The 23,964-nt window shown below is 65.8% G+C and overlaps 1 protein-coding gene across 1 annotated transcript in view; it reads left to right on the top strand.

Annotated features, from left to right (window-relative positions):
* TMEM132D (transmembrane protein 132D) overlaps positions 1-17,940 on the top strand; it is a 50,822-nt gene extending 32,882 nt beyond the window's left edge. The window contains exons 4-9 of the mRNA XM_045576117.1: positions 3,819-3,999; positions 12,015-12,158; positions 14,111-14,316; positions 14,692-14,965; positions 15,463-15,654; positions 16,600-17,940. Coding sequence (XP_045432073.1) covers positions 3,819-3,999; positions 12,015-12,158; positions 14,111-14,316; positions 14,692-14,965; positions 15,463-15,654; positions 16,600-17,805 — 2,203 coding nt within the window. The 3' untranslated portion in view covers positions 17,806-17,940. The remainder of the gene's footprint in view (positions 1-3,818; positions 4,000-12,014; positions 12,159-14,110; positions 14,317-14,691; positions 14,966-15,462; positions 15,655-16,599) is intronic.
* The last annotated feature ends 6,024 nt before the right edge of the window (positions 17,941-23,964 follow it).

Here is a 23,964-nt window from a genome sequence, read left to right as displayed (position 1 = left end):
GCACTCCCCCACGGTTCCCAGTCTCTGGGAGTGGCGTTGGCGAGGGCTGTGCTGAAAACGGCTCAGTGGATTTCAGAGAGGAATGGAGAGGGGGAGAGATAAAAACATTGATGGGAGAGAGACACATGGATGGGTTTACACCAGGGTCTGGGATGTAAAGGAGCCTGCAACCGAGGTACGTGCCCTGCACCGGACTCGAACCCAGGACCCTTCGGTCTGCGGGCCAACGCTCTACCCACGGAGCCACACCGGCTGGGGCGCTCTTGCATCTTTCATTAAAGTGCCCCCTGAGACATGGGACGCCCTTTCTCCAGCCCAGACTCTGCGGGGCTGGGACACAGTGTCTTCAGCACCTCGGACAGCGCCCCCTGCAGCCACGGTGACCCCAGCACCTCGGACAGCGCCCCCTGCAGCCACGGTGACCCCAGCACCTCGGACAGCGCCCCCTGCAGCCACGGTGACCCCAGCACCTCGGACAGCGCCCCGAGGCCTCTGTGACCGCAGCACCTGGGACAATCCGCAGAGGCCTGACCACATGTCTAGGAGATGCAATGATTGATTGTTTTCAAAGCTTTTTTTTTTTTTTTTTTAACTGGTTTTTATTGCCTTTGAGAGAGAGAGAGAAGCATCCATGATGAGAGAGGACATCCATCGGCCGCCTCCTGCACGGCCGCACTGGGGTTGGAGCCCACAACCCTTGACCACGGAATCGAACTGTGACCTCCTGGTGCGCCGGGCGGCGCTCAGCCACGGAGCCGCGCGTTCAGGTTGAGAAACCAGAGGCTCCCGGAGACCATGAGGTCACGTAGCGGGTTCCCTGCTCCGGGTTCTCTCCGGCGGTGGTTCACCCACAGCCTGTTCTCCCCGCCAGGCGTCCCGCTGCCTTCAGCCGGCGTCCCCCGGAGAGAGCGGAGGGGGCCGGAGGGCCTTCCACGCCGTAACTTCTCCCCGAGGCCCGCGGGCGGACGTTCGAAGGCTGAGACGGCGTCAGGAGAACGGCTGTTTCGCTCTCCCGCCTCGAACCCGCAGCCCTGGGGGCAGGCGCGCACCGGTGTGCGGACCGGACCGAGGCCGGGGCTCGCGCACGCGGGCGCTCCCCGCCCGCCCCGCCCACGGACGCAGAGCCCGCCCCGGCGGGAGGGCTCCCCACAGACACATCGGAATTACGCTTCATCGCGGAAGAACTCAGCGCCGGAGCCGCCTCCCGGGCCTCCCATTTGTCACGTCAGGAGGGAGAGGAGAAAGCCGCCAGGAGACGGGCAATTATCAGCACGATCGATGGATGAGTCATCCTGTTTGCGTCTTCAAGCGAGTGTGGAACCGCTCGCTCACAGACACTCGCCCCCGTGGGCCCCGCGCCGAGCGGGGTCCCGGCAGGCGCCGAAGGCCTCGCCGGCAGCTTCGCTGTCCGTGGGGCCCCCCGGGGGCGGCCGCCGGCCCTCCGGCCCCGGGCGCCGCGGCGCATCCCTGTCCACAGGCCCGGAGCCGCCCGCCCGCGCGTCCGACCGCGAGGGAGGCTCCGCGGACAAACACCGCTCAGTCTTCGCTCTTAAAACCGAATAGACGGAGGGGGCGGCCCCAGGAGAGGCCCCGGGCTGCCGATGTCGCAGGGACTTTTTAAAAACATGTTTTAAACATTGGTGTTAGAGAGAGGAAGGGAGAAGGACGGGGAGAGGGAAACATGGATGGGTGGGCTGCGCGCCCCTTGCCAGGGACCGAGCCAGCAGCCCGGGCGTGGGCCCAGGCCGGGAATCGAACCGGGAGCCTCTTGGTTCATGGGTCCATACTCAGCGGCTGAGCCACTCCGGCTGCCCTCAGACTTTAGAGAGGAAAGGAGAGGGAGATAGAAACATCCATGACGAGAGAGAATCATGGATTAGATGCCTCCCGCACGCCCCCTACTGTGGATGGAGCTCACAACCAGGCCTGTGCCCTTGGCTGGAATCAAACCTGGGACCTTTCACTCCGCAGGCTGGTGCTCTCTCCACTGAGCCACACCAGCTAGGGCCTGAGATGTTTTTTAACAATTGGTTTGAGAGAGGGGGGGGGGAAAGGGGGTGGGTGGTAGAGAAACATCGATCGGTTGCCTCTATGTCTGCATCCACCGATGGCTTCTGACTGAGGTCGACCCCACAGCCTGGGTGTATCGGGACGACACTCCGCCAGCGGAGCTGCCCCGGGGCCCCGAGGGGACGCTGTGAGCGAGGGATTCCCCGGCACAGCCCACAGGGACGCGCTCCACCTGCAGCCGATCCGCTCGGAGGTGGGAGGGCCCACGGGGGACACGCAGGAGCCGGGGTGCAGGACCGCTCTGCCCGCCCGCCCGTCCCAGGCGGGCTCCGCGGGTGCCGGGGCCTCTGAGCCCCCCGCCCCCGTCACCTGTGGGCAGACAGGAGGAGGGGCCGCCGGCAGCCCTGGCAGGAAAGCCAGCGTGTCTGTGGCGCGCAGATGGAATCCCTTTTAAAGAGGAAGAAAAGCCAAGAAACTCCCAATAGAGAGAAATGTTTTAAAATAAAGTCGCTCTCAGGTCCACGGGAACGGGTTTAGGGAAATGTCAGGGCGTGGGGCTGAGAGAGCAGCTCCGTTTCCTTCCTATTTTCATCCCCACAGCCGCTCCGGCTCCCAAGCAGGAGGCACGGTCCCGGGGGGAGAGGGGGACATGATCCTGTGGAGAAAGGGACAGGATCCGGGGGGAGGGGGACGAGATCCTGGGGGAGTGGGACAGAATCCTGAGGGGAGGGGGGACATGATCCTGGGGGAGGGGACAGGATCCCGGGGGGGAGGGGGACATGATCCCGGGGGGAGGGGGACAGAATCCTGGGGGGAGGGGGGACACGATCCTGGGGGGAGGGGGGGACATGATCCTGGGGGAGGGGGACAGGATCCCAGGGGAGAGGGGACATGATCCTGGGGGAGGGACAGGATCCGGGGGGGGGAGGGGGACAGAATCCTGGGGGGAGGGGGGACATGATCCTGGGGGAGGGGACAGGATCCCGGGGGGGAGAGGGACAGGATCCTGGGGGGAAGGGGACAGAATCCTGGGGGGAGGGGGGACATGATCCTGGGGGAGGGGGACATGATCCCGGGGGAGGGGGACATGATCCGGGGGGAGGGGGACAGGATCCCGGGGGAGGGGACAGGATCCCGGGGGGAGGGGGACAGGATCCTGGGGGGAGGGGGGACATGATCCCGGGGGAGGGGACAGAATCCCAGGGGGAGGGGGGACAGGATCCTGGGGGGAGGGGGACAGAATCCCGGGGGGAGGGGGACAGGATCCTGGGGGAGGGGGACAGAATCCCAGGGGGAGGGGGACAGGATCCGGGGGGAGGGGGACAGAATCTCGGGGGGAGGGGCAGCCAGGGGAACAGATTGTGCCATTTCCGCTGCCCCAGAACAAAGGCCTGTGTGTCTCCTGATTCTGCACCCCTCCCCCCACGTTCCTCCCTTCCCTGTTACCCCGAAATGCTGGGCCTGTCTCACGGAGGGGAACACCCCCGCTTTCAGAGGTCACTGGCGCCATCCCTGTGAGGCAGGCTGGAGGCCGGCATCGGAGCAGTGATAGTGAGGGGGGTCGGGAAGGAACCCCTTTTTTATCCTCATTCCAGAGAGGAAGGGAGGGGGGGGGAAAGGAGCATCCCCGAGGAGAGGGAACCTGGACCAGCCACCGCCTGCCCGCCCCTAAGAGCCCCCCCTCTCCCCAGCCGCCACCTGCCCGCCCCTGAGAGCCCTCCCTCTCCCCAGCCGCCACCTGCCCGCCCCTAAGAGCCCTCCCCCTCCCCAGCCGCCTGCCCGCCCCTAAGAGCCCCCCCTCTCCCCAGGGCCGGCGCCCCCCAGGAGGTCATGCAGGTGGACGTGGAGATCGAAGCGCCCGGCGACCCGCCGGCCACGCAGCTGGTCACGTGGCAGGTGGAGTACCCGGGCGACGTGGTGTCGGACCTGGGCGTCTCCAAGATCTACGTGAGCCGCCAGGACCTGGTGGGCATCGTGCCCCTGGCCACGGTGAGCGCGTCCCCGGGCCGGGCCCCGGACTCCGCGTCAGGGACGCTCCACGGAGACCCTGGCGGGGCGGAGGCGTCCGCGGGAAACGGGGGGCGGGGCCACGGGGAGCCAACCCAGAAACGCTTTCTCCGCCTTGTGAGGGAGGCGACCAGACTCCAGGGGTGAGGGCTGGGCCTCCTGTGGCGTGGGAAGGACCGATAATGAGTGGATATCTGCGTCACGCCACGTGACTGCATAGGGGCCTCACACACATGCACCCGAAGAGGCCAAGCAGCCTGTGACACTCGCAGTAGGCGTGGCAGTAGGCGTGGCCTGGCCTGGCAGGAGGCGTGGCCTGGCGTGGCAGGAGGCGTGGCCTGGTGTGGCAGGGTCGTGGCCTGGTATGGCAGAAGGCGTGGCAGGGTGTGGCAGACACCAGCCAGGGGTTGCCATGCAGGAAACCCATGCTCTGAATTCCTAGAATCTCCTGTTGTTTCAAGAGAAGCCAGACTATTGTGATCTCTGAATTCATAATCACCTGGCCACTCCGTGTCGATCCGATAGAATAAAAGGCTCATATGCCAATGGTCCCCTTGACCAGGAGTGCGACCAGCAGGCAGGCCGGCCGACCACCCACGTCCCCTCCCCCGGCCAGGCTGGCCGGACCCCGCCCACGCACGCATTCATGCGCCGGGCCTCTGATACACACACACACACACACACACACACACACACACAGAGCGGCCAGATGGTTATGCGTCCAGAGATCATCACCATCCGGCCGCTCCGCGCATTGATTTCAGGGGAAATGTCTTATTCCTGTGAGAACTCCCTTTCTCCTTGGGCTCCCAGGTCATCCGTGTGCGCGTGTGTCTCCTCCGAGAGGCTCCGGCCGTGGTCTGTCTGCCTCGGGGTGTTTGTGCCACACGGAAGGGCTCGCCCTCCGGGGCCCACACCGCGGTGTCTGTGCGGACAGCCCTGCCTTCCCCACGGGCTGGAGCGGCAGGAGGGGTGATGGACAGCTGGAGTGACCTCTCCCGGCGCCCGATCGGCCAGCCCTTCCTCCAATCTCGGCTCGTTTCCCGTGACCTGTGGGGCTCCCCGCCCTGGTGTGTCCGCTGGCAATGCCGACGGGGTGACCCTCAGGGGCGAGGGGTCGCTGGGAGCTCGTCTCAGGGACAGGTGCGCTCCCGCGCTGGTGGGGGAGAGGAGAAAGGGGGAAGGGGGAAGGGCGGAGGGGGGAGGGGGAGTCCGTGGCCCGGGGCTCCCGCTCTGTCCTTTCCCGGCAGAGGCGCCTCCCGTCCCTCCTCTCACGGGGACCGTGGCGCCCGCCGTGGAGGCCGCGGTGGGTCCTCCACCGCGAGGTGAGGCTGTTTCGAACGAGGAAGGACCCCAGTCTGCTCCTCTGGGCACCCCGGTCTGGGCGAGATTTGGCATTTCAGCACAGACACCTGTGCACCGTCCCTGATGGTGGGAGGGGAGCTTGTGCGTTTGAATCCAGGGAGGTGGTCTCAGGACTGCGACGCTGGAACGGTGGTTGGTAACGGTCTCCCCGCGCCCGGCCGCCCGCTGTGGATGATGGGAGACGCACTCAGCTGCAGAGCGGACTGTTACCCACAATTCACATCGGAGCGCGGCCGCGATTCCCCCTCTCCGTCCCATCACACGCCCTTAAATTTCCTCCTTCGGCGTTCGTTCCGAGCCCACTTCCTTCTCCGGGGGATGCACGTTCCCATTACGCTGTCATACGAAGCCTGTTATTTCGCGCTGCGCTGACAGCCGCGCGAGGAGGGACGGCGGCGGTGGTCCCCGCTCTTCACACCGCGGCTCCAGAACCTTCTGTCCCCGGCCGGGAAGCCCTGCCCCGCCCAGCCCCGCCCCGCCCTCCGCAGCTGCCCTCTATCTGCTTCCGGGTTCCCCACACAGGAGATCCCAATTTTTTTTAAATACTTTTTTTTTTTTTTAAATTGATGTCAGAGAGGAAGAGGGAGAGAGAAATGGAAATATCCAGGAGGAGAGAGAAATGGAAATATCTAGGGGGAGAGAGAATCATGGACCAGCTGCCTCCTGCACGCCCCCCACTGGGGAGGGAGCCTGCAGCCCGGGGCCTGGGCCTTGACTGGGAATCGAACCCTGACCTCCTGGCTCAGAGGCCGATGCTCCACCGTGGAGCCGTGTCCCGACCTCTTTTCAGCTGCAGGACTTTCCCCGACGGGGCGATCCCAAGGGGTAACTTCTTCCTCCGTCATCTCCCCGCCCGGAGGGGATGGCAGCCAGCGCTCCGGGGGTGGCCAGCAGGTCCCGGAGGCAGACGCAGGCAGACTCAGCCGCGCCCTGTCCACCCCAGGCCCGGAGGCACCCACGTGGGGCAGCTCCCCGCGGGGCGGCCCTGAGCCGGCTTTGTCCAGGGGCGGCCGGGGCTGAGCAGAAGCCGGTCTGAGGGCCAGGCCGCTGGTGCGCCCCGGGCTCGGGGTGGCATTCACAGAGGGCCTGGGGCCCGAGGGCCCTCGGGGAGCTGTAACCGGTGCCGGCTGGCAGCCCTAATCCTGACCTCGCGCTCTGCTGTGTCTCTCCGACATGACACGGGTTATTTATTTCCTCCGAGAGCCGCGGCCAGATGGACCGGTTCCGGGGTGAGCCCTGCTCCCCGCAGGGAGGGCACAGGCCGGGCGCTCCCCAAGGTCACCCCCACGCCGCCTTGAGGAGGGCTTCTTGCGAAGAGGACTCGTTTCATTTTCTTTTTTAATTAAAAAAATATATACTTTATTGATTTTTTTTTTAACAGAGAGGAAGGGAGAGGGATAGAGAGCTGGAAACATCGGTGAGAGAGAAACATCCATCCGCTGCCTCCTGCACACCCCCTACTGGGGATGGTGCCCTGATCAGGAATCTAACCGTGACCTCCCCATTCACAGGTCAATGCTCAACCACTGGGCCATGCCGGCAGGGCCAGAATGGGTTTTAAAAGTATATATATTATTGATTTTTACAGAGAGGAAGGGAGAGGGACAGAGAGCTAGAAACGTCGATGAGAGAGGAACATTGATCCTCTGCCTCCTGCACACTCCTTACTGGGGATGTGCCTGCAACCAAGGTCCATGCCCTTGACCGGAATCGAACCCGGGACCCTTCAGTCCGCAGGCCGACGCTCTACCCACTGAGCCACACCGGCTTTGGCCAACTGCGTCCTCGTAAACCCGGGCTGAGGAGGTGTCACGGGCGCTTCCTTTCTGCCGGCTGCCTCGCTGCGTCCTAATGAGACCATTAAACATGCCGCCCGCCCGCCTTATGGCGCCGGCGGGGTTTCCTTACGGGGCGCCCGGCCATTACCGCCGCTAATGGGGGAGGCAATTAGCGGCGTCTGGAGGCCAATCCGCGCCGCCCGCACCCTCGGGGCCGCGGCATCCCGCTCGGCAGAGCCAGGCCTGGCTCGCATCCTCGCCGGGAACATCCATCGGCTCCGCGAACGGACCCTCCCCCACGCGGAGGGGGGGGGGGCCTGCCAGGCCCGTCATCCTTCAGCGCGGACCGGGACGGGTGTTCCAGATCCTGCCCCGGAGCCGGGGGAGGGCACAGCCCTGCTTTAGATGGCCGCTGGAGGTCTGGGGCATGAGGTTCGTGCTCAGGGTGGGGGTGGGGGTGGGGAGTGTGTCCCTCAGCACAGCCTACACCCTCTCCAGCCTGGGACCCCTCTCACAATCCAGGACTGCTGGCTCCCAACACCTGCCTGATGGTCCCTGACTGCTTCTGCCTGGCAGCCTGATGGATGCCCAAATGCTCCCATGATGGCCTGAGTTTTGTTTCCTGACTTTTTATATTGATTGATTGATTGATTGATTGATTTCCGAGAGGAAGGGAGAGGGAGAGAGAGAGAGAGAAAGAGAGAGAGAGAGAGAGAGAGAGAGAGAGAGAGAGAGAGAGAGAAACATCCATGATGAGAGAGATCACGGATCGGCTGCCACTGGGGATGGAGCCCGCAGCCTGGGCCTGTGCCCTTGATCGGGAATCCAACCTGAGACCCTTCAGTCCGCAAGCCGATGCCGATGTTCTATCCACTGAGCCACACCTGCCAGGGCTACTGTCGCCCTTTAAAATACCCCCCACCCTCTGAGCTCAGACACACAGACACCCCCAGGGAGCGGCTCAGGGACCCCCTGCCGGCGGCTCGGATTGGCTGACGGCGACCTGAGGGGACGGGAAGGGGCTGCTCAGAGCGCGTTAAAAGACTCTCCGGGCGGAGAAAAGAGACTGAGAAAACCCACATCGCCCAGGGCGTGCTCATCCTTTGAGAGCGGCTGCGCGCAGACAGAACAGGCTCGCGAGTAAACGTTCCTCCAGTCGCGGGCCAGCCTCGGGCTACGGCGAGGGCGCGCGGCGACGGCCCTCCCCGCGCCCAGCAGCGAGGTCTCGGCCGCGACACCCTCGCCGGCAGCCTGCGCGGTCTCCGCGGGGACACGGGCCGTCCGCCATCTCTCTCTCCCTCTCTCTCTCTCTCTCTCTCTCTCTCTCTCTCTCTCTCTCTTTAAAAAATATTTTTATATTTTTATAAAATATAAAAGGCAGGGAGAGGGAGAGAGAGAGAGAAACATCAATGATGAGAATCACTGACCGGCTGCCTCCTGCATGCCCCCCCCCCCCCACTGGGGATGGAGCCCACAACCCGGGCCTGTGCCCTTGACCGGGAATCCAACCCGGGACCCTTCAGTCTGCAGGCCGATGCTCCACCCACACAGGCCAGGGCTGTCTGTTTAAATTCTTAGAGATGGGACACGGCCGGCCAGCTTTCCTCAGGGACAGCCGTGCAGAAGCCGCTCACAGCATCTGGTCACAGCGAACCCGCCTCGTCCGGGAGGGGGGAGGGGTCCAGAGCCACAAGCCAGGGGGCGGGCGGGCGGGCGGCGGGGCTGCGAGGGGCAGATGGGGTGTCCCTATCCTGGGCCGTGGGGCTGTCAGCACAACCATCTAAATTCATTCAAACTCTCCGAGGTGTGAATAAGACAGTGACTCTGTAAAACGCACATTACACCTAACGAAGCAGCTGAGAGGGCGTAGCGTGGCCAGGACTGTTCTTAGGCGGAGGGGGGGGGGGAGGAACTCAGTACCCAGTTCCGCTCTCAGGGAAAGTGAGAGTGGCCATCAGTTTGAGTCTTAATTGGACCGAGCATGTCATTAACATCAAGTGTCTCCACTACGGCTTAACCACACACTTAATGTGCGTCTAACGAGGTTCCCCGTCCCACTAACGACTGAGCCTGCGTAATGGGCCTGAACCGTGGCAGGCCCTCCCGCCCCAGAGCCCTCCCGGGCGACACAGAGACCATCTTTCCAGAATATTCCACGGCGTTTCTGCCTGCTCACACCGGGCCCCGCAATGGGCTTCCCCCACACCCACTGCCGCTGTGAATAAAAACTATTCTGCTCGCCCACCCTAAGCGCTGTCCTTGTAGGGTCTGTGTGGGATGAAAAACCTCTTTCAGCCCTTGTCGGTGCCCGGGCGGGCAGTGGGCTCCGGGGAACAGAACTCGGAGCAGGAGCAAGGGGGGTCCCGTGGCCCCGGGACACGGGGCTGACGAGGTGACAGCAGAGGAGGTGGAGGAGGAAATGGCAGCGCACTGTCCATGGTGCTGACGGGACGGGGCACTGGGGTGCGCCATGGGGACCCGGAAGGACACGTGAATGATGGCGCCCGTGGTCCTGTGCGCGGCCCCAGGGCACCCACGGCGCCGGTTACGGTTCGGGGCGCTGAGAGCGAAGCCCGTGGCGGGAGGAGCCCCGCGGAGAGGCCAGGCGGGCGGGGCGCCTGGGTGCTCCGGGGAGAGACCGAGCTGCTGGGGGCGATCTCACCGGGGTGGCCCCCGCACGTCCTGGTCACCCGCTGCTCTGCTGGACACTCGCCCCTCCAGCTTCACCGGCGGCAGGGGGTCCGTGTCCCTGAGCGCGGCCCCTCGGCAGGGCCTGGCAGGGCTTCCCTTCCCGCCGCGCTCCCGCGACCCCTCTCCGCCCGACTCAGCGAGGGCAGGGGCCAGCCTCAGGGGCCAGCCCGCTGGGACCCCGGAGACGCGGCCCTGACCGCCGGCTGAGACAGACAGGCTGCCGCCTGGGAGCAGCCACCACGCCGACCTGCCCCCTGCGGGTGGCACCCGTCCCCCCACCCCCAGGAGGCGGAGGACAGACACGGAGCACGTCCCTGACCAGGCGGGCTGGGCCGGGGTCACCGCAGGGCGACCGTGTCCGGCCGAACGCCAGGGGGGACGCCCCGCCTCCCAGAGCAATCTTCACGCATCCCTCCCCCCTCCTCATTAGCGTGAACTCCGGGCATGCGAATCCGCCCTCGCATTAGCCCGAGGACAACATAATTAAGAAGTTGTCTGGCGGAGGAGAGAAAAAACTCATCCTGTATTCCAGGGCGAGCCTCCGGGGCCCGGGTCCGAGGCGCGGGCCGGCTGCCGGCATAGATAATCAGACCGGGCTCCCGGCCGAGGCCTCAGGTCAGGAGAGGGCTCCGCACCCAGCAGGCCCTCTGCGGGGCGGGGGGGGGGGTGATGGGGGAGTGTGAACCAGGAGGACACCCCCTCCTGGGCCCACACACCGCTCCATGCAGGAGGAGCAGCCCTTTGATGTCGGTTCCGGTCCAGCTGAGTTAATTTCTCATCTCCGTGCCTGGGAAGCCGGCGGCCCCCGGCTGCTCCCCTCCGGGGGGCGGTTCTGTCTCCTTTGACAATTGGACATGCCTGTGCTGCGTGACAGGACAGGGGGGCAGCCATGTAGGGGAAGAGACAGGCAGGACACCCCCCTCCACACCCCGGGTTCAAAGAGCAAACACCCCCGAGACCGGTGTGGCTCAGCGGATAGAGCGTCGGCCTGCGGACGGAAGGGTCCCAGGTTCGATTCCGGTCAGGGGCATGGACCTTGGTGGCGGGCACATCCCCAGTGAGGGGAAAGGGTGGGGGTGCAGGAGGCAGCTGGTCGACGATTCCCTCTTATCGGTGTTTCTGGCTCTCTATCCCTCTCCCTTCCTCTCTGTAAAAAAAAAATCAATAAAATATATATATTTTAAAAATTTCACCCAAAGAGGAAACACCCAGGAGGTGCAGACGCCCCCACACGCCCACGCGCTCGCACACTCCCGCCGCGGGGCGGGCGGGCGGGGGCGCCGCTGCTGTCAGCGCCGTGTCAGCGCGGTCCTGGCCGGTCCCGGCACACGCCGAGGGCACGCACACGCGGTGTGTGTCACTGGGCACGGGCACGGAGCACGGGCCTGCCGCTCCCGACACGAGGGAGGAGCGGCCGGCGGGGCGCAGGGGCTGAGCATCCAGTTAGAAACCAGGTTCGATCCCGGCCAGGGCACAGGCCCGGAGGCCGGCTCCACCCCCAGCAGGGGGCGTGCAGGAGGCGGCGGTCAGTGATTCTCTCACACCGTTCAGCCACTCGGGGTCAGCCCGCTGTCTCCTGAGGAGAGGAAAGTCTGTGAAAATGATCAGCCGCCGAAAGAGGACTCCACAGATATGTGATACCTTAATCAATAAAGAACTTAAAAATAAAAGAGAGAGAGGAGAGGGAGAGAGAGAGAGAGAGAGAGAGAGAGAGAGAGAGAGAGAGAGAGAGCACTCCAATCCAGGACCTGGTCATACCGGCTGAGATGAGAGAAAGTGGCCCCCAGTGAGGGGCCAGGGGTCACCTGTCCTCCCTGAACACCAGGGGGCGCTGTTGAACCCTAGCGTCCCACGAGGTGTCTGATGGCATGTTCTGCAGGGTCCCGGGGACCCTCGGGCATCGTCAGCCGCATAGGAAGTGTGGCCTGAGTGGAACCGGTGGCCACGGGGGGTGGGGTGTGACCTCGTGTGCATTTGTGACCGGCCCTCTCTCCACTGTCACCCGCTCTCCGCGGGCTGTGACCGAGGTAAGGCCATCCATTCCTGTGGAAGGGGAGAGCGCTGGCTGGCAGGGCTCAGTGACGGAGCATCGAACCAGGAACCGGGGTCAGGGTTCACGGCGGGGGTCAGGGTTCACGGCCGGTCCTGTTCTTGGTCTTCCAGGAGGCGGAGATCCTGAACACGGGGGGCCTCACGGGGAGGGCGGTGGCCCTGCCGGTGACGGTGGTCTCGGTGGAGCAGGACGGCACCGTCGCCCCCCTGCCGCGCGCTGTGGAGTGCCGCTCGTCCGACGAAGGCGTCATCAAGGCAGGTGCCGCCTCCCTGTCCGCTCGGAGCCGTGACTGTGACCCTGACCCTTAACCCCACCCTAACCCTACCCTTAACCCTACCCTAACCCTACCCTTAACCCTACCCTAACCCTACCCTAACCCTACCCTAACCCTGCCCCTAACCCTACCCTAACCCTAACCCTAATCCTACCCCTAACCCTAACCTTAACCCTAACCCTAACCCTAACCCTAACCCTACCCCTAACCCTACCCTAACCCTACCCTAATCCTACCCCTAACCCTAACCTTAACCCTAACCCTAACCCTAACCCTAATCCTACCCCTAACCCTACCCTAACCCTAACCCTAACCTGCCCAAACCCTAACACTAACCTGCCCAAACCCTGCCCCTAACCCTGCCCCTAACCCTAACCCTAACCCTACCCCTAACCCTACCCTAACCCTATACTAACCCTACCCCTAACCCTACCCTAACCCTACCCTAACCCTATCCCCAACCCTACCCCTAACCCTCCCCTGCAGGCCTGGTTCCCCCCCACACACACTAATTACCCTCCCTTGCTGGCCTCATGGCCCAAAACTACCCACCCCTGCCGGCCATCTTGTGGCAGCCATCTTTGACCACATGGGGGAGGCCATCTTGTGAGAGGGCATGATGGTTGATTTGCATATTACCTCTTTATTCACTAGGAGGCTATTTTATTGACCTCAGAGAGGAGCTGAGAGGGAGAGAGAGCTGGAAACACCCTCTCGCGCACACACAAACGTTCGCAGGCGCCACGGGGGAGGCAAAGTCGTCTCGTTCCTTAGCCGGTGGGACACGTCCCTGACAGGGAGGGGCCTTGTGCCTCAGCTTGTCGTCTGGAAGATGGGGTCACTGCGCCTCCCCCCAGACTCCCGGCGAGGATTCGGCGGGCGCGGCGTCTGAGCAGGTGCCGAGCGGGGCTGTGGGCGCGGCACCAGGTGCCTCGCAGTCGGCGTTCCTCGCCGCCACGTTTGTGCCGTTACTCGTTTGGCCCTGTTAAAAACTGATTCCGAAGAGGCGACGCCGAGATGGACGCACATAAATATTCCCGGAGGCTGCGGTGACGTGGGGGGAGGGCGGGACGCATTTCAATATCCTTAGCTCTCGCTGGAAAAAAAAAAAAAAAAAAGAGCAGAACACGAGAACATAAATTTCCCCACAAGTGTTGGCGATGTTTAACGAAGATTTATACTCATGCGGCATTCACACAGAAGAAAGGAGATGGCGTTAAATTCTCATAGTGCCGGCCGTGCACGTCGGAGTCAGAAACGTCGGCCGCGGTTCTGGCTCGGGCCTGGGACGGGCGGGGAGCTGGGACGGCCCCTTCCCACCGTCGGCATGGTGACATGGGAGCGAGGAAACCCTTGGCTCCCACACTGGGCGTATTCCTTTAAGAGATGTTCATGTTTGTTTCCGAGAGGAAAGGAGAGAGAGAGAAACATCCCTGAGGAGAGAGAATCACGGACCGGCTGCCTCCTGCACGCCCCACACCGGGGACGGAGCCCGCAGCCCAGGCCTGGGCCCTGGCCCGGAACGAAACCCCGACTTCCTGGTTCCTAGGACGATGCTCACCACTGAGCCACGCTGGCCTGACTACAGCTGGTCATATTGGAACAAGAGGGGAGAAGCTGGCCTCAGGGGCTCCACCAGACCTTGTATTTCTCCATCTCATCCCTGGGTTGGAACCTTGAACCCGGGAATGAGCGGGTGGCCAGGGGCTGGAGGAGGAGGGTGGGGCCTGGACTGGTGTTCTGCGCGCGGCTCCCGCGGGGACCACTTCGCTGTCTGTCCGCCAGGATGTGCTGGGGCCCGGCCCCGCCCCGGCGGCGGCGCCCTGCGGACAGGCCCCAGGACAGACCACAGCAGCGCCTCCCCTCATGGCCGTGGGCCATGGCCGTGGCCGTGGGACGGGGACTCACGGCCTTCCGCACCACCACCCCCAGGTGTCCGACCGCTGCGACCAGGTCTTCGTGAACGGGAGGGAGATGAAGGGCCAGGTGGACGCCGTGGTGACCTTCGCCTACCAGCACCTGAGCGCGCCCCTGCACCTCACCGTGTGGGCGCCCCGCCTGCCGCTGCACATCGAGGTCTCGGACCCTGAGCTCAACCAGATCAAGGGCTGGAGGGTGCCCGTCGCCCCCAACAGCAGGTGGGCCCCGTCAGGACCCCAAGTCAGTGCTAGGGGCTGATGGGAGCAGGCGGAGGGGGACAGCGGGAAGGGGGCGACTTTGGGCGCCACTGAGTCCCTCCACCTTCCACACAAGCTCCTCTGCCCTCCAGCCCCGCCCACACAAGCCCCGCCCCATGCACAGCCCCGCCCTCCATGCAGCTCCGCCCTCCACAGCCCCGCCTCCATGCACGGCCCCGCCCCCACGCACAGCCCTGCCTCCTGCAAGCCCCGCCCACACACAGCACCGCCCCACCCACACAAGCCCCGCCCTCACGCACAGCCCCGCCTTTCAAGCAGCCCTGACCACTGGCCCACGGAGTCCGGACCCACTAAACTGAGCGGACCCTTTGCCAGGCCAGCTCGGGACAGCGAGGAGGAGGAAGAGGAGGAGAGGCGGGGCCGGGGCTGTGCCCTGCAGTACCAGCACGCCATGGTGCGCATCCTGACTCAGTTTGTGGCCGAACCGGCTGAGCCTGGGGGCCCCCTGGCCCACCTGCTGGGCTCCGACTGGCAGGTGGACGTCACGGAGCTGGTGCGGGAGTTCATGCAGGTGGAGGAGCCCCGCATCGCCCGGCTGCAGGGCGGGCGGGTGCTGGTGGGCCAGGAGCTCGGCATGACCACCCTGCAGGTGAGACGGCCCCCGGGTGAGGGTGCTTCTCCCTTCCCTGTGTTTTAAATATTAGGTTTGTATCGGAGAGAGAGAGAGAGCGAGAGAGAGAGAGAGAGAGAGAGAGAGAGACACAGAGACAGAGAGAGAGAACAATGAGGGAGAAACATCGAGCCTCCTGCACGCCCCCTACCGGGGACTGAGCCTGCAGCAGGCCTGTGCGTGGGGAATGGAAGCCTGGCCTCCTGGTGCGTGGGGTGCTCACCCCCTGGGCCCCGCCGGCTGGGCCTCCGCCTCCTTCATGCGGCAGGTCCTCTCCTGGTGCGGGGGCATGTCCCCCGTCCAGTCCTCCCATCTCGCTGGTATTCACAGAGACGGGGGTGTCCCAGGCGGGTGCGGTTTGGGGGAGCAGACCCAGAAAGCGCAGATCCCCGCGTCCCGCTCTGGCCCCGCCCCGTCCTCCGGCCGCTGGGCAGCTGCGGCGCCAGAGGCTCCTCCGCTACGGCGTCCCCTCCCAGGTCCTGTCGCCCCTGTCGGACGCCATCCTGGCGGAGAAGACCATCAGCGTGCTGGACGAGAAGGTGGCCGTCACGGACCTGGGGGTGCAGGTGGTGGCCGGCCTGGCGCTCTCCCTGCAGCTCAGCCCCGGCAGCAACAGAGCCATCCTCGCCACGGCCACCGCCCAGGAGCTGCTGCAGCGGCCCCGCCAGGTACCGGGGCAGGACGCCGAGGGGGTCCACGGGCAGGCCACCCCAGGGGACGTCACCCCCAGGTGAGGTCATGCCCAGGTGAGGTCATCCCCCAGGTGAGGTCACACCCAGGTGGGTCATCCCCCAGGTGAGGTCACCCCCAGGGGACGTCACACCCAGGTGAGGTCACACCCAGGTCTGGTCAGAGTGCAGGTGGGGTCAGAGTGCAGGTGGGGTCAGAGTGCGGGTGAGGTCACACCCAGGTGGGATCAGAGTGCAGGTGGGGTCAGAGTGCAGGTGGGGTCACACAGTTAACAGGGGTTTGCACACGTGAGAGGCCTCTCTCCTCAGAGGTGAGACCCATTGCCTCCTGGGAGAACATGGAGTTTGGGTGACCCTCCCTGTGCACGCAGGTAGTGGCCTCATGGTGTGGGGTGTCCCCGGGGCCCTGGGCTGTCGCTGCCAGTTCAGTGACCTCGTGTGAGAGTGGACTTTCCTTCCTGCTCTTACATCTGCTTCCGCACGGCTCACACGCCTCCCCTTTGCTGTCAGGTTGTTTGTGCACCGTGTGTGTGTGTGTGTGTGTGCGCGTGTGCGTGTGTGTGTGTGTGTGTGTGGTGTGTGGGGTGTGTGGGTGTGTGTGTGTGTGTGAGTGTGTGTGTGTGGTGTGGGGTGTGTGTGTGTTGTGTGGGGTGTGTGTGTGTATGTATAGGTGTGGTGTGTGGGGGGTGTGTGTGTGTGTGTGTGTGAATGTGTGTGTGTGTGGGGGTGTGTGTGTGTGAGTGTGTGTGGGGTGTGTGTGTGTGAGTGTGTGTGTGTGTGTGTGGTGTGTGTGGGGGGGTGTGTTGTGTGAGGTGTGTGTGTGTATGTATAGGTGTGGTGTGTCGGGTGTGTGTGTGTGTGTGTGTGTCTGTGAGACGCGGTGCCCGCGGAGCCTGGGCCGGGCTAACGGGTGCTTTCCCCCAGGAGGCGGCCCTCAGCTGCTGGCTGCAGTTCAGCGACGGGGCGGTCACGCCGCTGGACATCTACGCGGCAGGAGACTTCGCGCTGACGGCCACCTCCGCGGACCCGCGCGTGGTCTCCATCCGCCAAGACCCCGGCGCCCAGTGGCCCGTCGTCGTGGCGGAGTCCGAGGGCCAGGGCGCGCTGGTCCGGGTGGAGCTGTCTGTCAGCGAGTCCTGCCAGCGGGCCACACGGAGGGGCGTGCTGGCCGTGGGCACCGCCGCTGTCCGGGTGAACTTCGGCCAGACGGACGCCGCCCGCCCCAACGCCAGCCGCGGCGGACACGCGGGGGCCGGCGCGCCCCTGGACAACCACGGACCGGCGGACCGGCGGCCCCGCGGGCCCCCGCAGGAGCCGGACGGGCCAGGGGGCCAGGCGCCCGGCAGCGGGTCTGCCTCCGTGGGCCCCGCAGGAGGGAGAGGGCCCGCGACCACGGAGCGGTCGGCCTTGCGGAGGGACCAGGGCTGGGAGGGCTTCTCAGAGGGCCTGGGCAGCCTGCAGACCGCACCCACCCACCTCCCCGGCTCCCCGGCCCAGGCCGAGTCCCCCGGGAGCCACGGCGACACGAACACGGACGCGAGCGACCCGGCGCAGGCCTCCAAGGGGCTGGGCGACCTGGAGATCGGCATGTACGCGCTGCTGGCCGCCTTCTGCCTGGCCATCCTGGTTTTCCTGGCCAACTGCGCCGCCTTCGCCCTCAAGTTCCGGCGGCGCAAGCAGCTGCCGCTGGAGGAGCAGGAGGGACTGAGCCACGCGCACGACTGGGTGGGGCTGGGCCCGGGCGCGGGGCTGCTGGAGAGCCGCCTCCCCTTCGCCCCGGACGCGCCGCTGGTCAGCACCGCGGACAGGGGCCTGGACGCCGAGGAGAGCCGGCTCCTGCTCAGCACCCTGGACAGCGCCAACGGCCCGGGGCTGTGCGGGTCTGGGCCCGCGGGCGGCACCCACGGGGGCGACGACGGGGAGAGCGGGCCGCCCGCGTCCCCCACGTCCAAGCGGAGGAGGGTGACCTTCACCACCTTCTCCTCCGTCGCCTCCCCCGAGGACAGGGGTCCCGCGGGCGCCCCGGGGACCGGCGGCGAGGAAGGCGCGGCCTGGGTCTGCAGGGCCCTGGACGCTGCGGAGCGGGACGCAGGGGGCCACGTGGACGGGACCCTCCGGGAGGACGCGTAGCCCACACGCGTGTGCGCGCGCGAACAGCGGTTCTCACTCACCTTTTCGCCTTTAATGGGGGGACGGGCGGGCGGCCGGGGTGCCCCGCCAGCGGGAGGAAGGACCGACAGGACCAGACCCAGGCCTCACTGTCCAGAGGCCTGGTCCCTCCGGACGCCCGGGTCCCCCTGTCCAGCGTCCCGTCCGTGGTGAGGCGCAGGCGTGGCGGGATGGTTGAAACGGGGGAGAGAAAAGCATCCTGGATCTCTGAGCGTCTGGGAGCCTCCAGGGACGAGCGCCTCCCCCCCGCCCCCGCCCTCTAATCAGGGGATCGGGTGTGAAATCCGCGCGGGCCCGCCGCTCCGTGTTGGACGATGGCGGAACGCTGACCTGGGGTCGAGCAGAAGGGGTCACTGGGGACGCGGGTGGTGGGACCCGGGGGGCACGTCTTGCTAGGAGGGGGGCCCGCTGGCCTTGGGAGGCAAGGTCAGGGGCCATGATCTCCCAAAGGCAGGGCCAGCGGGGCCGGCGGGTCGGCAGAGCCAGGCAGAGGCACCCCAGGGCGCGTGGCAGCCACGGCACCTTCGTAGCCGGTGCCCAGGACACACAGACACACAGACGGACAGGGCGTCCTCCCCTGCCCGCCGGGGCGCGGGCCCAGACCTCACTCAGACCCTGAGAACCGAGGTTTCCCTGCAGCAGCTGCACCGTGTTCAGAGGCGCCCTCCCGCCCACGCCGCTCCAGGGGCCGGTCCCTGCGGCCGCGGGCAGCTCCCAGCATGCACCGGTCTCCCGGGGTCTCTGCGGGCTCCCAGGTGGGGGTCCCGGAGGAGGCCCCCGGCTGCACTGCAGGCCGGCTGCCCGGAAGGAGCTGGTCTGAGCGTGGACAGTGGTCGCGAGGATCCATGCTGACCTCGATCCCAAATTCCCCGAAAGGAGGAGGCGGACAGCGATGTCGGACAGGGACGCGGGTCCCCGGCCGGGGCCGTGGACACGGCTGCCCTGTGGCCTGGGCAGGGGGAGGAGGGCTGGGACTCGTTGTGCAGGGCGGTCGGGCAGGGAGCCTGTGCCCGCTGCCCCTGGCACACGGGAAGAATGCACAGCCCGCGGCCTCGGAGAGCGGGCGGGGCGACCACAGCTCCTGAGGGGGTCTGTGCGCACGAGAGCCTGCGAGGCGGGGGTGGCCCCGGACGCCTGGGCGTCCCTCAGGGGCCAGGCTGTGCCCACCGAGGGGAGAGGGACTTGGCGGGCAAACGGGGGGGAGGGGGAGGGGAACGCAGCAGGTCCGGCCACACCTCACACCAGGGCTGTCTCCCTCCGCCTCCTCTGTCGCTGGCTCTCTCCAATTCCCTCTCTAGTTCCTCCCGCCTCTCCTCAGTGTCTCTATGTGAGTTTCCCTCCCGCCCCCCATCTCCCTCCCGCCCCCCATCTCCCTCCCGCCCCCCATCTCCCTCCCGCCCCCCATCTCCCTCCGCCCCCCATCTCCCTCCCGCCCCCCATCTCCCTCCGCCCCCCATCTCCCTCCCGCCCCCCATCTCCCTCCCGCCCCCCATCTCCCTCGCTCTCTGCCTGTAGCTGAGCTCTGGGCTTGCCCCTTAGGCCCCCCCAGCTGCCTCACTCCTCCGCCTGGGGGTTCACTGTGGCCCCTTTGGGTGTCGCGGTCCCCCTCCTCCTCCGGGCTCACCCACGTGCTTTCGTTCCCCCCCCCCGCCCCCCCCGGAGCAGACACTGTGCCGGGCAGGCCGCAGGGCTCACATGTGTTTATTTGTAAACCCTCTGGCTGGCGGGCGAGTCGGCCCCCGCGGGTTTGTGGCTGACCCTGCGGGGCTGGCGTGGGGCAGGCGGTCCCCAGGGTGGCCACACTGTGGCTTCCTCAGCCCGACCTCCCGGCCGCAGGGTCCCGGAGCGCAATGCAATTACCCCCGCGCCCGGCACCGCGAGGCGGGTGACAGGCCGCATCCTCCCGCCCCAGGGTCTCTCGGATCAGTCCCGGGGCTCCGCTCCGCGCCGGCTGAGGGACGGGGCTCGGAGAGCCATGGCGGGCGGCCCCGGCCTCTGTCTGGCCGGCAGGGACGTGGCGCTGTCCTGCCTTGGGCTCTGGCGCCCTCTCAGGGGCGGCTTCCTGTGTGCCCCTGGCCGGGTGCTGATCCGGGCGCAGACGCCGGACCTCAGTGTCCTCTGGCAGTGCGGCCGGGGCGGGGCCACAGAACAGGCAGCTGCGCCCAACGCCCTCCAGGTGCGAACGGCTCCGCGTCTCCCCAGGGGCGCTGCCTGACCACCTACTGTGTGCCCACCTGTGACCGGGACAGGCCCGGGCCTGCGCGCTGCACCTGCAGCCAGGAGGGGGCGGCGAGGGGGAGTAACTGCGCGGGGGTCCTTTCCTGGCTGTCGCTGTGAATTGCAGAAAGGACGAGCCAATGTCGAGCACCTGGCCCATTTCACCCCCCAAAAAATAAAATAAAATCTGGATGTGGGAGCCTCTGTAACATTCAGACACTCCAGCCAAAGGGCGCTCCCACCTGAGCGTCCCTGACTGAAGACAGCGGGTTTGCTGCCGCCACCTCCAGGCAGGATGCCCGGATTGCTCCCACACTGGACCCAGAGCGCAAGCCCCGCCCCTTTTCTTAAACTGGGGGGATAATTCTCCTGGCCACGTCTCCGGGGGGCGGGCGGGGGCCGCGGTGTGTCCCCAGGACAGTCAGGGATGTGGGGGAGGACGTCCTGCCCGCAGCCTGTGCCCAGAGGGGAGGAGGGGAGGAGGGGAGAGACTGGGCCCGCCGCGGCTCCTCCAACAGGGCGCCCCTCCCCGCCGATGAGGCCGGCGCTCTGCTGTCTCCCCACCTGCCTCGGGCCCTCATTGCTGCCACCTGGGGCCTCCTGCCGGGAGGTGAGGTGCACCTGTCACCTGGGACCAGGCCCCAAGCCCGTGGGAAGGAGGCCGCCAGCGCCCCCCAGTGGCGGCCCCAGCTTCCCGCGGCCTCTCCTTGCCCTGAGCTGCCCACACCCTGGCCCCCCACGGGCATCGCTTCCCTGGGCGCCCCACCGAGGCCCACGCCCCGGGGCGTGGCCCATAGACACCCCCCCTTGGAGGCTGGAAGTCGGGGGGCGAGGGCCAGTGCGGCTCCATCGGAACGGGTGCACCCGCGGAGGCCCCGCTTCCAAAGAAGGACCCCGGAGCTGGGGCTGGGCCTTCGGCATGAGGTTTTGGGGGCGCCGGGGACCCCAGGGCCACAGCCTCTGGGTGAAGGCCCCGGGCAGCTAAACTTACAAGGGGAGCCCTAGCCATGTGGCTCAGGGGCTAGAGCGATGGCCACAGACTGAAGGGTCCAGGGTTTGAGTCCAGTCAAGGTCACTGACCTGGGTTGCATGTTTAACTCTGCACTCGAGGGGGAACCCGTCATATGTCTCTCACCTCCATGTGTCTCTCAACAACAACAACAACAACAACAATCCTACAAGGGGACCGGCGGGCGCTGGGCTGCTAAAGAGGTGACCGAACTCCCCCCCCCAACATGTAACCAACTCGAAACCGTAACACACCCAGGCCATGCGCACCAGCCCCTTCCCTGACCGTCCCCAGTGCAGACAGAGAGAGAGAGAGAGAGAGAGAGAGAGAGAGAGAGAGAGAGAGAGAGCGAGCGCAGGGCAGACCCATCAGCCTCCACACAGCCCTGGCCACCCCTTGGGTCTCAGCGCCCCTCCAGGCAGGAGAGGGGCTCCCCGGAGGCAGGGCCGCGGGTGACCTGCGGGGCCCCTGCCCGCACTCCTCGGGGAAGTGGTGCGTGGGGTGGGGGGGGGGGGGGGGGAGGGGAGGTGCTGTCCCCGTGTCCCCCGCCAGGTGGGGCGCTCCCAGCCCAGGGGCCTTCCCTCTCCCCCCAGCACTTAGGACTGAACACTCTGCGGGCTTCGCAAACAGTTCCCTGGCCTCCAGGCCGGTCGGAGCACAGACACGGTCAATACGAGCCATGGGAATTCTCCGCCCGCTGACGGCGACGGGGCGGACCCGTAGCCTGCGGCGCGCATGCTGATATGTAGATCCGGCCCTGAGCGCAATCCGCCCCCAGCGAGGAGCTCGCCCCCCACCCTGTGCCCCTCACTGCATCCGGGTAACCGCAGCAGGAGGCAAGTCCCTAGAGGCCCTGGTCCCTCAGAGCCTTTAGTCTCAGGCCCCAAAGCCAAAGGGACCTGCAGGCGTGGCTCAGGGGCTGAGCATCCACCTAGGAACCAGGAGGTCATGGTTCGATTCCCGGTCAGGGCACAGGCCCGGGTTGCAGGATCGATCCCCACTTTCTCTCCCTCCTCTCTTCAGTCAATAAAAATATATATTTTAAAAATAGTAATAAGAGCCCCCTCCCCCCACTACCCTTTATTCCGACCCGCAGCCGGGCCAGGCAGCCGGCCACCCCGGGGGGAGGCTGTGGATTCTGACTCCGCGTCCCAGGCCATTAATAAGCATTTACGACTCCGCCGCCGCCTCCCTGCAGGCCTGATCGATCGCCGTCCTCGCAGCGTCTGGCACCCTCTGTGTCTGCTGCGCGGCCGCCCAAGGTCAGCTCTGGGTAAGGCAGCTTCGGGAGGACTCAGGGCCTGCGGGCCGGGGCTCCCAGGACGCAGCCCCTGCTCTGCACCCTGTGCCCCGGGCCCCCGGGAGCCCGCGGGCGCCATGCCGCCGCCGTGGCCCACGCTGACCGCCGGCCGGCCGGCTGCAGAGGGGTGTGAGCAGCGGGGCCAGAGCGGACACCGCTGGCCGGACACTGGGGCTCCGGACACGGAGCCGGGAGCCCAGGCTTGCTCTGTCTCCTATGGGGTCAACACGTAGCGCCTTCGCCCCCTCGCTCAGGGGCCCCAGAGAGACGGACCCCCCTCGTGGCAGCACGCTGGGGGACACGGGCTACGGGGGGGCCTGCATGTTGGTGGCAGGAGCGCAGGGGGGCACACGCGTGTCCTGCCGGGCTCCGGAGTGACGGGACACGGGAGGCGGCCCCGAGGAGCAGAATCGGGCCTGGGCGCGGTCCACGGGCCCATCTCCAGGCTCAGGGCCAGCTTCTCCGGCCCTGAGTGGTGAGGCCAGGCTGGTGGGGTCCCAGATGTGTGTCTCAGTCCCTGTGTCGCTGGTGGGACAGGCTGAGCAAACGGCGGGCTGTGTCTCCTGCGAGCACCACCTTCAATAGGATGCCAGCTCCTCCTCTTTTTTATTTTATTTTATTGATTTTTTACAGAGAGGAAGGGAGCAGGAGAGTTAGAAACATCGATCAGCTGCTCCTGCACACCCCTACTGGGGATGTGCCCATGGTCAAGGTGCACATCCTTGACCGGAATCAAACCTGGGACCCTTGAGTCCGCAGGCCGACGCTCTATCCACTGAGCCACACCGGTTTCGGCTCCTCCTCTGACCTGACCCTGGGATGCAGGCAGCTTCATCACCTGGGTTAGTCCACGTGGCACTGGGTCAGGTGCACCTCGGGCTGGGGTTCCCGTTCCCCGCCAGCAGGGGGCGTGCAAGAGAGCCCTGCCCCTGCTCCCCCGCTTGGGGGCGAGCCAGGTGGAGAACAGTCCCGCACGCAGTAACAGCCACCAGGTGTCCTGCAGGGACCAGGCCCTGGAGACACCCAGGCCAGTGAGAGTCTGTTCAGGTTCCTTTCTCCCCGAGGGAAATGGGGGAGGGTGGCAGGGTGGGAGGGCGGGGTGCTCTGCCTGCCCAGGACTCAGGGGGCCCCTGAGCCCAAATGCGAGCTCCGAATCCCAGCTGTGAGACTCCGAACGGCCCAACCACCTGTCTGGGAGCGGCTGCAAGTTTGTATCCCTTCGTTCACAGATACAATGTATCATCGGCCCCACCCGGCAGCGCTAATCATTAAGTCCCTGGTTACAGATTAGACACCAAAGCAGAGAGAGGCCCTAACCGGTGTGGCTCAGTGGATAGAGCGTCGTTCTGCAGACTGAAAGGTCCCAGGTTCGATTCCAGAGTTAAGGCATGTGCCTTGGTTGTGGGCACATCCCCAGTAGGAGGTGTGCAGGAGGCAGCTGATGGATGTTTCTGTCTCTTCAATGTTTCTAACTATCCTTCTCCCTTCCTCTCTGTAAAAAACCAATAAGATATATTAAAAGAAAGAAAAAAAAAAGCAGAGAGAGGGTGAAGCACGGGAGAGTTTAGGGTCAGAGCTAGGCGTGCAAGCCGGC

Source organism: Pipistrellus kuhlii, unplaced genomic scaffold (assembly GCF_014108245.1).
Source record: "Pipistrellus kuhlii isolate mPipKuh1 unplaced genomic scaffold, mPipKuh1.p scaffold_m20_p_74, whole genome shotgun sequence".
NCBI lineage: Eukaryota > Metazoa > Chordata > Mammalia > Chiroptera > Vespertilionidae > Pipistrellus > Pipistrellus kuhlii.
Note: the sequence above shows the minus strand (reverse complement) of the source record. Positions and strands in the feature narration are given on the sequence as shown.